This window comes from Aureococcus anophagefferens, assembly GCF_000186865.1.
Source record: "Aureococcus anophagefferens unplaced genomic scaffold AURANscaffold_2, whole genome shotgun sequence".
Taxonomy (NCBI): Eukaryota; class Pelagophyceae; order Pelagomonadales; family Pelagomonadaceae; genus Aureococcus; species Aureococcus anophagefferens.
The window spans coordinates 390,718-404,894 of record NW_008705562.1 but is presented as its reverse complement, the minus strand read 5'-3'; the positions used below and the strand labels follow the sequence as shown (position 1 = coordinate 404,894).

The 14,177-nt window shown below is 69.6% G+C and overlaps 1 protein-coding gene across 1 annotated transcript; it reads left to right on the top strand.

The window, feature by feature from the left end:
- Positions 1-5,616: 5,616 nt before the first annotated feature.
- On the top strand, positions 5,617-7,848 carry AURANDRAFT_19622 (hypothetical protein; the record flags this gene model as incomplete). Its single annotated transcript, XM_009035242.1, has 4 exons — positions 5,617-5,826; positions 6,385-6,595; positions 6,845-6,937; positions 7,550-7,848. 4 exons carry the CDS (start codon positions 5,617-5,619, stop codon positions 7,846-7,848), a joined length of 813 nt encoding a protein of 270 aa, XP_009033490.1.
- Positions 7,849-14,177: the final 6,329 nt, after the last annotated feature.

Below are 14,177 nucleotides of genomic sequence, written 5' to 3'. Positions count from 1 at the left end.
CGCGCCGCGGGCGGCGGGCCCCCGCCGTCGATGCGCCGCGGCGGCCGCTTCCGCACGTTGCGGCCCGCGCGCCGGGGCTTCTCGTCGTGCGTCGTCGGCACCTCCGCCGCGAGGCGCCGCTCCGCGGCGTCCGCGGACGATTCGACGACGGACTTGCGCCGCGGCGCGGTGACGTAGGCCGGCTTCTCGGCCGCGAGGGCCCGCAGCGACTTGCGCGGGTCCGGGGCGAGCGACTTGCGCCGCAGGGCCGCCTCGAGGCGGTCGCCGGGCGTCGCGTCGGCGTCGCGCGGGACCGTTTCGCCGAAGAGCGCGCGCGCGGGCGCGTCCGGCGACGAGTCCGGCGCGAGCGACGTGCGCCGCAGCTCCGGCGACGAGTCCGGCGCGAGCGACTTGCGCCGCAGCGCCGCCTCGAGGCGGTCGCCGGGCGTCGCGTCGCCGGCGCCGCCGCGGTGCCGGGGCACGGCGCTCAGGCGCCGCCCCGCGGCGCGCCGGTCGCCGTCGCTCAGCGCCGAGTCGTTCTCCGACTCGGACGCCGGCGCCGCGCCGCGGCTCAGGGCGACCTGGCTCAACCGCCGCGCGGGCACGGCCGAGAGGCGCCGCGCCGTCGCGCGCCGGTCCGTCGCGTGCGACGCGTCCGAGTCCGACGACGCGGGCGCGAGCGACGCGCGCCGCACGGGCTTCGCCTGCAGGGACAGGGCGACCTCGACGGTGGCCTTGAGCGCCGCGCCGCCCGTGTCCGACTGGAGCACGTCGCCGCGGACGCCGGCGTCCTCGAGCACGGCGATGACGCGCCGGCTCCGCTTGAGCGACAGCAGGTCGCTCTGTCCGCGCTGGAGCCGGCTGAGCTGCTTGTCGCCGCCGCGCACCGTGACCGTGACTCTGGCGAGGAGCGGCTGATTCCGGTCGTCGCAGGCCCGCTGCGCCTCCCGCAGCACGGCCGCGACGTCCTCGACGGCCGCGAGGCCGTCCGCGTTGCGGACCGCGTCGCCGTTCGACACGAACTTGATGGCCTTGCCCCGGCTGCCCATGTCGAGCTTCCCGCCGGCGAGGTTGCAGGCGACGCCGCCGCGGTAGCCCGCCGCCGCGAGCGCCTTGCGCACCGTCTCGTCGATGGCCTCCTTGACGCCCGCGATCTGGTCCCGCTTCGACTCCTCGAGGGGCGCCGTGTTCCGCGCGAGCTCGAGGAAGCTGACGGTGTCGTCGCCGACGAGGGCGAGCGCCTCCTCCTTGTCGGGCTCCTCCGGCGGCGGCGTCGACGGCCGCGGCTTCTGCGGCTCGCGGCCCCGGCGCAGCTCGAGGTCGTAGTCCTCGGGCGGCGTCGTCGCCGACTCGCGGCTCGGCTGCGCGACGGGCGCCGCGGGCACCCGCGAGAAGCGCCGCGGCGGCTCCTCGTGCTTCTCCTCGCCGAAGCCGACGCGCGACGGGCGGGACGGCTGCGGCGGCGACGGGCGGGACGGCTGCGCCTCCTCCTCCCGCTTCTCCTCGCCGAAGCCGACGCGCGACTGGCGGCTCCGCTGGCTCGCCTCGCTCCGCGCGGACGGCTGGGGCTGCTCCTCGACGAGCGTGACCACGGGGATCGCGTCGCGCGCGGGCTCCTCGCGCGACGGCGGCCGCGGCGACACGTAGGTCGGCGCCGCGGGCGTCGCCGGCGACCGCGGCGACGCGCGGGCCGGCGCCGGCTCCGGCTCCGGCTCGCGCCGCGGCGACACGTAGATCGGCGCCGCGGGCGACCTCGGCGACGCGCGGGCCGGCGCGGGCTCGGGCTCGGGCTCGCGCGACGGCGGCCGCGGCGACGCGTAGGTCGGCGCCGCCGGCGTCGTGGGCTCGGGCTCGGGCTCCCGGACGGCGGCCCAGTCCTCGGGCGTCACGCCGACGTCCGCGAGGACCGCCGCGTGGTCCTCGTCGGAGATGCCGTTCTCGCGCCGGTACTCGTCGGCGAAGTCGCGCGCCTTGTAGGACAGCTCGCCGCCGGCGACGCACAGCTTCACGACCTCCGCGTAGGCCAGCACGTCCTCGCTCGGCATGTCGATGCCGTGCGCGTCGTCCGCGTCCTCGGGGGCGACGTCGACGATCGCGTGCGGGCTCTCCGGCGGCGGCCGCTGCGTGGGGATGATGCGCGGCGACCGCATGAAGCCGATGGCCGGCAGCGCGGGCTTGGGCGACCGGAGCGGCGCGGCGGCGCCGGCCAGCGGCGCGAGCGCGTTCGCCTTGGACCGCGGCGTGATTTCCTTGATGGGCGGCGCGACGTCGCCGGGGGACACGCGCGGCGACGCCGTCGACTTGAAGACGTCCTGCGGGTCGAGCGCGGTGGACCGCCCCACGGCCGCGGGCGTCTTGGCCCGGAGCCCGAAGTCGTTGAGCATCGATTTCAGCGTCGGGCTCCCCGGGATCTTCGCCTCGTCGACGTAGGTCAGGTAGATCTTCTCCATGTCTTGTTCCAACTTCCCCTCGTCGACGACGTCGCCGTCGAGCGACTGGCGCAGCACCACTAAATCCTCGAAGCCGCGCTCGCGCGTCGGCTCGAGCACCGTGCCCTCCTGGAAGTTGTTCCAGGTGAGTAATTGAAGGAACGGCGGCGCCGCGCGCTTCGCCGCGGCGACGCAGGCTTCCAACGTGCGGTTGCCGTCGTCGTCGACGCGGCCGCGCGACTCGCCGTCGCCGCCCTCCTCGTAGTAGTCGCGGTACCGCGGGAACGCGACGCCCATGAGCGTCGACCTGGGCAGGAAACAAAAATATTCAACACGACTTCAATATGCATGTATTCGCACGGTTTTGACATCGTTTCTCTACTATCTGAACTCGCCGAGAGAAAACGATCCATCCCAAAATCAGCCGAAACGACTTCGATTTGACCGAGATAGAGAGGTTTGAAGTTTTGGTGGACAGGGCCATTCCACTGGTTGTTTCCCACACAGGCGTCGACGGGTCCTCGTAGCCGTCCTCGAGGTGGGCCTCGAGGGCGATCTGGGGGCAGACGGGCGTCATCGCCGCGCGCTCGGGGAGCCACAAATACTGGCCGTCGTCCAGATCGCCGCCGTGCATCGCCGCGAGAATCGGCGGCGCGCCCGCGCCGTAGAACGCGGCGCCGACGGCGTCGGCCCAGGACTTCTTGGAGGTGACGTAGCTCGGACCCAGCACCAGGAGCAGGGGCCGGCCGCCCATGCGCAGGAAGTTGGACCGCGTCGCGTAGCGGTCGCGCACGTACGCCAGGTCGCGGACGACCAGGTTCAGGTCGGGCTCCGTCGTGTCCGACTTGGCGACGCGGTCGTCGTAGCAGACCGTGAAGAGCATGTCGAGCTGTTCGCAGGCGTAGACGACGGAGTCGCAGGCCGCGAGGTTGTGCTCGTAGTAGAAGTCGCCCTGGACGCCGAAGTAGCGGACGATGACGCCGGACACGCCCGCGGCTTTCATGAGCCGCAGGTGGTAGCGGATAACGTTCGCGTCCGTCGAGTCGTAGGGGCCGATGAGGGGCGTGTAGTGCGACGCGACGCCGTCGCCGGGCGCGTCGAAGTCGTAGCTGTTCTTGTTGAGCGTCCAGTGGTAGCCCGCGGTTTTTGATTCCGGCTCGAACTGGAACCAGGGGAGGTAGTGCGCGAGCGCGATGGTCTCCTTCCTCTCGTCGGCCGCGTCGACGACGGCGACCTACGGGTGACGATGTGTTGTTATGTTTGACCGGGACCGGGTGTGTTTCTCTTCCTCTTATGTTTGACCGGGACCGGGTGTGTTTCTCTTCCTCTTATGTTTGACCGGGACCGGGTGTGTTTCTCTTCCTCTTATGTTTGACCGGGACCGGGCGCGATCGAAGACGTAAAAAAACCGCTCGGAGTGATGACTCTCGATCCCGGGACAAAAACAAAATCGCTCGGACGCCGCGGTGTACCTTGGCGACGGTGGACCGCACCGTGGGCCGCTTCGGCGGCGGGGCCTTGGGCTGGACGCGCTCCTCCTTGATGGCCATGTCGCGCTCCTGGCTCGGCGGCCGCTCGCGCGCGGGCTCCGGCGGCGCGGTGTCCATGGGCAGCACCTTCGGCGTCGGCGGCGTCTCGGGCCGGGGCTCCTTCACGGCGAGCGTCGCCGCGTAGCGGCCCGTCGGCTTCTTCTTCGGCAGGGTCGGGAGCAGCTTGAGCAGCTCCTCGCGCTGGTAGCAGAGCTTGTAGGCGAGGACCGCGACCTGCGAGGAAATCAACCAGTGAACCTCAGAAACCTCTAGCTCGGTCAAACCGAAGTGATTTTTGGACGAATCGATCGCTCTCGTCGGGTTCTCGAAGCGTGGCAGAAGATCTGAACTCTCACATTGAAGTCAACTTGAAGCTTCGATGTCCACTCAGACCGCGACGGCGAGGCCGCCGAGCATCGCGATCGCCGCGACGATGTAGAGCGCGTTCGACCCGCCGCCGCCGGAGCCGCCGCCGCTCGCCGCGTTGAGCGGGTTCGCGAGGATGGTGCCGTTGAAGGCCGTCGGGAGCGGCGACGGCGACGGCGACGGCATCGCGGACGGGTTCGGCGTCGACGGCGACGGCGTCGGCGCGAACGACGTCGTCGGCGTCGGCGTCGGCACCGCGGACGGCTCCGCGGTCGTCGGCGCGAAGGTGGGCGGCAGCACCGCCTCCGCCGCCGTGCCGATGGCGGACACGTTCAGGCCGCAGGACGAGTTGCTCGCCGCGGCGTAGTTCTCGCTCAGGCTGCCGTCGTCGCTCGCGTCCGCGATCTCGTCGCCGACCTTCTCCTCGTAGTCCGCGCCGCTCGCGTTCGAGAGCTGGTAGTCGACCTCGACGACGTAGGAGATGTCGTCCGCCGAAGTATTTGTGTTGTTGTTTGCCTAGGTAGGAAAAGGGTGCGACATTCCCAACTTCAAAGGCGACGAGCGTTCAGCGAGGCGCGCGCGACGACGAGCTTGGGCGCGATGCGACGACGAGCTGGGCGGCGCGACGACGAGCTGGGCGGCGCGACGACGATGCGGCGCGGGCTTGGTCGCGTCGGCCCACGAGGAAACTCGATCGATAGAAACATCCTCTCTCGGCCGTTTTCCACTCGTTTCGGCTCGGCGATTATCTCTCGGAGCGCTCTCGAAGCGTGGATCCTTTCTCTGGAACGATCGTGCGCGGAATTCATGTTGAAGCGAACTTGAATCGCCCTTTTCCGCCCTGGTTCCCGCGGTCGCGTTGCTCGCCGCGTCGCACTCCTCGGCCGACTCGTCGAGCCGCCGCCGCGCGGGGAGCAGGCTGCGGTAGAGGAAGCCGCCGCGGCGCCAGTGGCGTCGTGGTTCTTCGAGGCGCTGCTCGTCGAGTCGCTGCTCGTCGAGTCGCTGCTCGTCGAGTCGCTGCTCGTCGAGGCGCTGCTCGTCGAGTCGCTGCTCGTCGTCGAAATAAACTTCGCCGTCGAAGAGGAGCCGCCGGCGGGACGCCTCCGAGGAGCCGTCGCGGGGGTACTCGAAGAGGAGCCGCCGGCGCGACACCGGTGCGGCCGTGGCCGTCGGCGAGATGGACGGCGTCGACGTCGGCACGGACGTGGGCACGCTCGTGGGCGACGTCGGCACCAGGGACGGTGACCTACCACATGCGTCGGTAACGAGTTTTCATCGTTTTCCCGGTCAAAATCTCTCAAAAATCGTCGCGGATGCAGGACGCTGACGGCGACGAGGACGTCGGCTGGTCCGTCGTCGGAGCCTCGGTGCTCGGCGCGGCCGTCGGCGGGACGACGGGCATCTTCGACGGTGATCCGGGAGTAACAGTGGGACACGGAGTTGGCTTGGGCGTCGGGCTCGGCGTCGTCGGCTTGGGCGTCGGAGACGTCGTCGGCGTCGGCGTCGGCGCGGGCGTCGCGACCGTCCCGCTGGCGACGGGCGCGGGCGTCGTGGCGACGACGGGCGCGGGCGTCGTTGCGACGACGGGCGCGGGCGTCGCGCTCGGGGTCGTGAGCGACGCCGTGGGCACGCCCGTCAGACGGTAGCCGACGGGATCCTCGCCGCTGAGCGAATCGCTCGAGGCCTGTCGGGGCCAAGCTTCAAAATTCTCTAGCTCAGTCAAATCGAAGTCGATTCGGCTGATTTTTGGACGAATCGATTGCTCTCATCGACTTCTCGAAGAGCAGCCGAAGACCTCGCGTCGAAACGGTCTCATACGCTCACATTGAAGTCGGGTTGAATATTTGATTTCCACACAGCTCGAGGCCGCGATGGCCTCGGCGACGGCGGCCAAAAACGCCTCCTGGTCGCCCGGCGGCAGAGAGTCGAACGTGAGCTGCGCCGTCACCTTCAAATCCGTGCGTGCTCTCGTCGGAGCGAGCGTTGGCGGGACAGATGGAATCCCCGGGGGATCTGCGGTCGGCGCGATGATAGGTGATTTGGACGGGCTTCCGGGCACGACGCTTGGCGCCGCGGTCGAGGGAGTTGGCGTAGGCGGGACCGTGGGGAGCGGGGACGGCGGCGTCGTCGGCACCGGCTCGGGAACAGTCGAAGGCGCCGGCGACGGACGCGCCGTCGATGGCGACGCGGTGGAGGGCGTCGGCGTCGGCGGCACAGTCGGAATCGGCGACGGAGGCGTCGTCGGAACCCCCGTCGGGGCTGCCGTGGGAGTGCCCGTGGGATACGGCGTGAGTGGACTCGGCATGGCTGTTGATGGCAGCGGACTCGGCATCTGAGTCGGGAGCGATGTTGGAACGCTGGTAGGCACGCGGGAGGGCTCGCTGGTTGGCGAAGTCGTCGGCAGGGACGTCGGGACGCTCGTGCCGGGGGGGGGGGTGGGTACGCTTGTGGGTCGAGAGCTCGGCGGAGTTGTCGGCAGGGACGTGGGCGTCGCCGTAGGCACTCCGGTTGGTCGCGTTGTGGGCGAAGACGTGGGCGAAGACGTCGGGGTGGACGTCGGTGCCGGGGACGGCCGCGTTGTTGGCTCCGACGTCGGCATCGACGTGGGAATCGTCGAGGGCGACGGCGACGGTGGTGTACTTGGCGCCGCGCTCGGCGCCGCGCTCGGAGGCGACGACGGAGCCGCAGACGGCGGCAACGACGGACTTGGAGACGGCATGAGCGAGGGTGTCTCTGTCGGCGCCCGCGTCGTCGTCGTGGGCCCAGCAGTCGTCGGCTCGGGGGAGGGCATCGGCGACGGCGGCGACGACGGCGCGCTCGTTGTGGGATATGAGCTCGGCAACGGACTTGGCTCTGCCGAGGGCACGCTTGTGGTTGGCTCGAGCGACGGAGCCGCCGATGGCACCGACGAGGGGCTCGCTGAGGGACTCGGAGACGGCAGCCCCGTCGGCGTCCGACTCGGCGCAGCCGATGGCGTCAGCGATGGACTCGACGTGGGCAGGGCAGACGGTGGCGTGATCGGCAGCGGCGTCGGAGAGGCCGACGGGATCGCCGACGGTGTCATCGACGGCGTCGAGCTCGGCGCTGCCGATGGCGCAGGCGATGGACTCGACGTGGGCAGGGCAGACGGTGGCGTGATCGGCAGCGGCGTCGGAGAGGCCGACGGGGTTGCACTCGGAGCCATCGACGGCGTCGAGCTCGGCGCTGCCGATGGCGCAAGCGAGGGAGATGCCGTAGGCGTGTAAGACGGGCCACCCGAAGGAGCAAACGATGGTTCGGGACTCGGGTTCAGCGTCGGGAGCAACGACGGCTCGGGCACCGGCACTTCTGTGGGCTCCGAGGACGGAGCGGAGCTCGTCGGATACGACGTCGTCGGCACGGCCGTTGTGGGCAGCGCCGATGGACGAGCCGACGGAGCGGGCGCGGGAAGGGATGAAGGCGCGGCGCTGGGAATGCTCGTGCTCGGCAGTGGCGAAGGAGCGGACGACGGCTGCGAGGATGGCGGTGCACTTGGCTCGCTCGTGGGCACCGACGTGGGCACGTAGCTCGGAGTCGACGACGGAGTGCCTGCGAATTCGGAGGTGGTGATTGCGGGAGCTTCAACGGGGGAGGGGATTGTGTTATTAGACGACAGACAGAAAGAGAAGATCCCGAGGCAGCTGCGTCCGCCACCACCGTCGCCGCGTCGGCGTGCGGGAAGAAGCAGCACGTCTTCCGCGTGAACGACGACGCCGCTCGAAGGCAACGACGGCGGGTTCACGAGCGACCCCGGGCCGGCCACGGAGAGCCGCCTGGCGACCCCGGGCCGGCCACAGAAAGCTGCCCGGCGGCCCTGGGATGGCCACGGAGAGCCGCCCGGCGACCCTGGGGACGGCCAAAGAGAGCCGCCCGCTCCCGCGACACTCCTCTCTAGGGCTCCGGACCAGTGTCAGCGTCGTCTGTGCGACGCTAGAGGCGCACCGCTTACTGGGCATATGGAATGAGTGGAGCACGCGGCCGAAGGCATCTTGCTGCCTGACCACGCGCTCACAAAGTGGTTCTCGAGGACGCGCGAGGATCGGGGCGTCGCGCGCGCGCGCAAGCTGGTGGCCCGGGTTCGTCGCAAGCTGTGGCCCAGGTTCGCCCAGCGGCACGCCGGGCCGCGCTGCTAAACATTGGAAGGCATGGCCTCACAGGAGCGTCGCAGCGGCACGGTCGTCGGCGCGTCACGACAATCAGCGTTTGGCCCTGCGGTTCGTGCTTGGGTCCGAGAGGGACTGCGGCTGGCCCTTGGCCGACGGGTCATACCCCTCGGGCGCCGAGCGCGCTCGCTTCGGGCGCTCCTTCGCAGGCACGGTCTGCTTCTTCCGCTTCTTCGGCTCCTCGGCGAGGATGTCGGGACGCGGGCGGAACGCGCGACCCTGGTGCTTCAAGATGTTTTTCAGCGCAGCGCACGGGCCCTTTAAGGCATACATCTCGTCGATGGCTGCGTCGGCGCCGCCCGCTGCGAATGCTTTCGCGAGCGCCAGCGCCTTCTCGGGGACCATCGTGTAGCCCGAGCGAAAGTCCGTCACCTTCGCGTAGCTCAAATTCTGAAAACCGGGTTTCAGGAAATATTTCATCGGCGGCTCGAATATATATTCGAGATGTTCGACGCGAATCTTCTTTCTTTTCTTCATCCATCGCGGAACATCACTCCGGGTTGGATACGTGCCACTGTTCGGCACGACCGACACGACCCACGCGTCGCCCAAGAAGAAATCCTGGCCGTTGTAGGCGAGCGACGCCTCGCCGCAGACGTACTTCTTGTAGAGCTTGAACATGCCCGCGTCGTGAAACATACGGAGGGTGAGGGGGACATTGGCGAGGCGGACGACGCGGACGTCGGCCAGTTCCGGCGGCTCGCGCTTGACGATGGAGAGTAGCTTGCGCGCCTTGGCCTGCGACAGGGCGCCGGCGGCGTCGAGCTCGGTGTAGTACTTGGACGCGTCCTTCATGAAGGCCCACATCTCAGTGGACACGTCCCTCTCGCCGACGGGCTCGAGGCCCGGGAGCTGGATGCCGCCGACCATGGAGAAGACCCGAATGGCCTGCATCTGCTCGATCTCCACGGGCTCCTTCGTCGCTCTGTTCTGGAATTCCATTCGCTTGAGCTGCCCGGGGAAGAAGCGGTGTCGATAGAGCACGAACGTCGGCAGCAAGAAGAAGCCGCGGATCGTACTCTCCTCATCGCGGACTGTCAGCAACCAGAAGTCGAAGCAGTCCTTGTCGTAGAACGCGTTCATGGCGAAGATGAACCGGTTGATGCTAATCTTGCCCGTCGCCTTCGCCTGCAGCTCGAGCGAGCGGCCGGCGACGTCGATGAACGCGTCCACCAGCTGCTGCGGGAGCGGCGTGAGGCGGACCGTCGCGTCCGAGCCCAGGAGACGCTGGAGGAGCGTGAGCTCCTCGATCTCGGGCGTGCTGAACATGTCCTCGTAGGTCGCCTTGTGCTCGTCGTTCTCGAAGAACTCCTCGAGCTTCGTGACGAGGCCGCCGAGCGAGACGCCGTGCTCCTCCCACAGCGCCGCGCCCTCCGGATGCCGACAGTCAAGCGAAAGGCGCCGCGACGCCGCCCTTGACGGGTCGTTCTTGTTGCCCCGGTAGTTGTTCTTGATGCCCATGCGCTGTTGCTTGCGGCCGTCCTCGACCCGGTCCGCAAGCTCGTCGCCGCGCTCGACGACGAGGAACTCCCCCCGCTCGAAGTCGTAGTTGATATAGACGACCTTCCCGTAGTGCCGCAACGACGCCTCGCTCACACGCACTAGGTAAGCATCAGCGGAAAGCCCTCGAATCGTCTTCATCTGGCCCGGGAGGCCCAAGCCGCCGTACGCCAGGTTCGGCACGCGGCCCTCGAGAGCCGCCTCGTCGTAGTCGCCCTTGGCCACTAAGACGAAATCCACGACCTCGTCGTTGTCCGGAGCCCGCACGAGGCGCAAAGGAGAGTCAGACCTCACGAGCTCGTCCGCAAGCTTGGTAATCACGATGATCTCCATCATCATGGACTTGTAGCCGCGGAATCCGAAGCGGCCGCCCTCGCGAGATGGCACCTGCGTCGGCGCTTAGGTCACGGCGGGTCCCATCGTCATGTCCACGCCTCAGACGCTCGACCCCACTCTCAAATAGCGCGAGACGAGGGTCGAAGTGTTGCGGAACCCTAGGCGAGACACCGGAACCAAACCTTCGTGTGAAATTCGAGATCGCGCTCCAGCTGTTTTAGTCGGCTGCCCTTGATGCGAGGATAAGACAACGTCCATCCATTTTCGACCTTGTGCACGGCCCGGTTGCACATCTTGGTGTTCAGTCGCCAGCACTTTAAATCGGCCGCGGACGCGATCATGTTCGACTCCATCTTCGTCGCGCGATCTAGAACATCGCGCAAAGCACCGACGGCGAGCCCGTCGCGCTCTACCTCGTCGTGGAACTCGAAGCAGATCTCGTCGTCGTCGTGGAGTCGCGCCGTCAGGCAGTCCGTGTCGAAGACGCGCGCGAGGTTGGCACGACCGTCGACTGAGTTGAAACTCGGCTGGTACGACCTGCGACGGGACGCGCGCGTGATCAAGGAGCCGGGCCGGGTGGCAAAGCGATCGAACCCCTCGCCCACGTCGCTCCCGGGCCCGTGTTGGGCCGCGCCAGGCGACGCCGCCGAGGCCGCCGAGCCCATGGACTCGCCCAAGCCGAGGCGCGACGGCGTCCTCGACGGGAGCTCGTGCTCCGCGAAGGCGACGTAGGCCTCCTCGCAGACGTCCGCGAGCTCGGCGGCGCCGCCCACGAAGCCCTCGCCCGCGTCGCCGCGCCAGGCGACGTCGTAGGGGCCGCCGAGCCCATGGACTCGCCCAAGCCGAGGCGCGACGGCGTCCTCGACGGGAGCTCGTGCTCCGCGAAGGCGACGTAGGCCTCCTCGCAGACGTCCGCGAGCTCGGCGGCGCCGCCCACGAAGCCCTCGCCCGCGTCGCCGCGCCAGGCGACGTCGTAGGGGCCGCCGAGCCCATGGACTCGCCCAAGCCGAGGCGCGACGGCGTCCTCGACGGGAGCTCGTGCTCCGCGAAGGCGACGTAGGCCTCCTCGCAGACGTCCGCGAGCTCGGCGGCGCCGCCCACGAAGCCCTCGCCCGCGTCGCCGCGCCAGGCGACGTCGTAGGGGCCGCCGAGCCCATGGACTCGCCCAAGCCGAGGCGCGACGGCGTCCTCGACGGGAGCTCGTGCTCCGCGAAGGCGACGTAGGCCTCCTCGCAGACGTCCGCGAGCTCGGGGGCGCCGCCCACGAAGCCCTCGCCCGCGTCGCCGCGCCAGGCGACGTCGTAGGGGCCGCCGAGCCCATGGACTCGCCCAAGCCGAGGCGCGACGGCGTCCTCGACGGGAGCTCGTGCTCCGCGAAGGCGACGTAGGCCTCCTCGCAGACGTCCGCGAGCTCGGCGGCGCCGCCCACGAAGCCCTCGCCCGCGTCGCCGCGCCAGGCGACGTCGCCGAGGCCGCCGAGCCCATGGACTCGCCCAAGCCGAGGCGCGACGGCGTCCTCGACGGGAGCGCGTGCGCCGCGAAGGCGACGCAGGCGTCCTCGCAGACGTCCGCGAGCTCCGGGGCACCTCCCACGAAGCCCTCGCCCGCGTCGCCGCGCCAGGCGACGTCGTAGGGGCCGCCGAGCCCATGGACTCGCCCAAGCCGAGGCGCGACGGCGTCCTCGACGGGAGCGCGTGCGCCGCGAAGGCGACGCAGGCGTCCTCGCAGACGTCCGCGAGCTCCGGGGCACCTCCCACGAAGCCCTCGCCCGCGTCGCCGCGCCAGGCGACGTCGCCGAGGCCGCCGAGCCCATGGACTCGCCCAAGCCGAGGCGCGACGGCGTCCTCGACGGGAGCGCGTGCGCCGCGAAGGCGACGCAGGCGTCCTCGCAGACGTCCGCGAGCTCCGGGGCACCTCCCACGAAGCCCTCGCCCGCGTCGCCGCGCCAGGCGACGTCGTAGGGGCCGCCGAGCCCATGGACTCGCCCAAGCCGAGGCGCGACGGCGTCCTCGACGGGAGCTCGTGCTCCGCGAAGGCGACGTAGGCCTCCTCGCAGACGTCCGCGAGCTCGGCGGCGCCGCCCACGAAGCCCTCGCCCGCGTCGCCGCGCCAGGCGACGCCGCCGAGGCCGCCGAGCCCATGGACTCGCCCAAGCCGAGGCGCGACGGCGTCCTCGACGGGAGCTCGTGCTCCGCGAAGGCGACGTAGGCCTCCTCGCAGACGTCCGCGAGCTCGGCGGCGCCGCCCACGAAGCCCTCGCCCGCGTCGCCGCGCCAGGCGACGCCGCCGAGGCCGCCGAGCCCATGGACTCGCCCAAGCCGAGGCGCGACGTCGACGGCCGCGGCGATGAAGGGGTCGCGGCCCTTCGCGAAGCCGTCGTAGGGCGCGCCGAAGGCCTCGACGACGGCGAGGGTCTCCATGACCGTCGAGAGCGCCGCGGCGAGGCAGCGGTCGTAGGGCAAGAGGTCCGCGGAGCCCGCGGAGAAGTCGAAGACCGGACGGTACTCTCGAGCGACGCGCGCGCGCGCCCATAAAAACACCAAACGAGACGCGGGCACGCGCGGCTGGAACTCGTAAGTCTCGCCGCCGACCTTGACAATGATCGTCGCGAGGCCCTTGAGCGGCCCGCCGTTCTTGAAGTCGGGCTCGAGGCCGAGGTTCTCAAGGAGCTTGAACGTGGCCTTGACCATCTGCTTCAGGGTCAGCTCGCCCATCCAGAAGTCGTAGTCGCTGGCCCACGTCGCGTTCAGGTTCAGCATGTGCCTGTGGGGCGAGCGGGTTCACGCGAACGCGCGCGCGGAGAGCCGGACGCCGGGCCGCGCGCGACCGAGCTGCCGTAGAGCGTGGCGTCGTTGAGGAGAAGCAGAAGCAGGAACTTCTGGCGGATGGTGATGGGCACGCTAGAGTCCCAGAGCTTCGTGAGCGAAGTTTTGACGGCGTCACTGGATGTCGAAGACGAAGCGAGCGGGTCGCGGTCGACGTCGTTGGGAGCCGCGGCTGCTCCCTGGAGCCACGCCGGCGGGAGCTCCACGCCCTTCGCGTCCGCCTTCGCCTTGAGCGCCGCATTCAGCGCGACGTCGAGCTGCGCCTTGGTCGTCACGCGCGGCGCGCCTCCGCCGCGGCCGGGGCTCGGAGCGTCGCCGCCCTTGCCGCCGGCGCCGTCGTCGTCGCTGTCGTCGTCGTCGTCGTCGCCGCCGCCGCCGTCGTTGCCGCTGCCGGCCTTCTCGCTCGTCTTCTTCTTGCTCTTCGGCTTCTTGCTCTTGGGCTTCGACGCGTTGTTCTTGTTTTTCTTGGGCGCCTGCTTTGATTTGTTCTTCCGGGGCTTGTTGCCTGAAAGCTCCCACTCCATGTCCTCGTACTCCTTGATGAAGCGGTTGATGATGTCCATCGTCGAGGGCGCCATGGGCGGCCCCGCGAGGCGCGCGACGATGACCGGGAAGTAGACGAGGAGGCCGAAGACGAGGCCGACGCGCGGACGCGCGGCTGAGAGGCCCAGGAGGAAGCGGTAGCTCGCCGTCGTCGTCGCCCTCGCCGAGCACTCGTAGTAGGTCCACCACCACGTGGAGAAGCCGGAGACGATGGTGGGCATGTAGAAGAAGACGCCGAAGAGGAGGCCGACGCGCGGACGCGCGGCCGCGAGGCCCAGGAGGAAGGGGTAGCCCGCCGCTGTCGTCAGCGCCGCGCAGAGGTCGTAGTAGTAGCGGAGGAGAGAGAGGAGGCCGAAGACGACGACGGGCAAGTAGAAGCCGACGGCCGCGTGCCAGAGCACGAGGGCGACGAAGCCGAAGGGGAATACGATCAAGGCCTTGAACGCGAAGATGACGGCCTGGAGCGCGAAGATGATGGCCTCGAGCGCG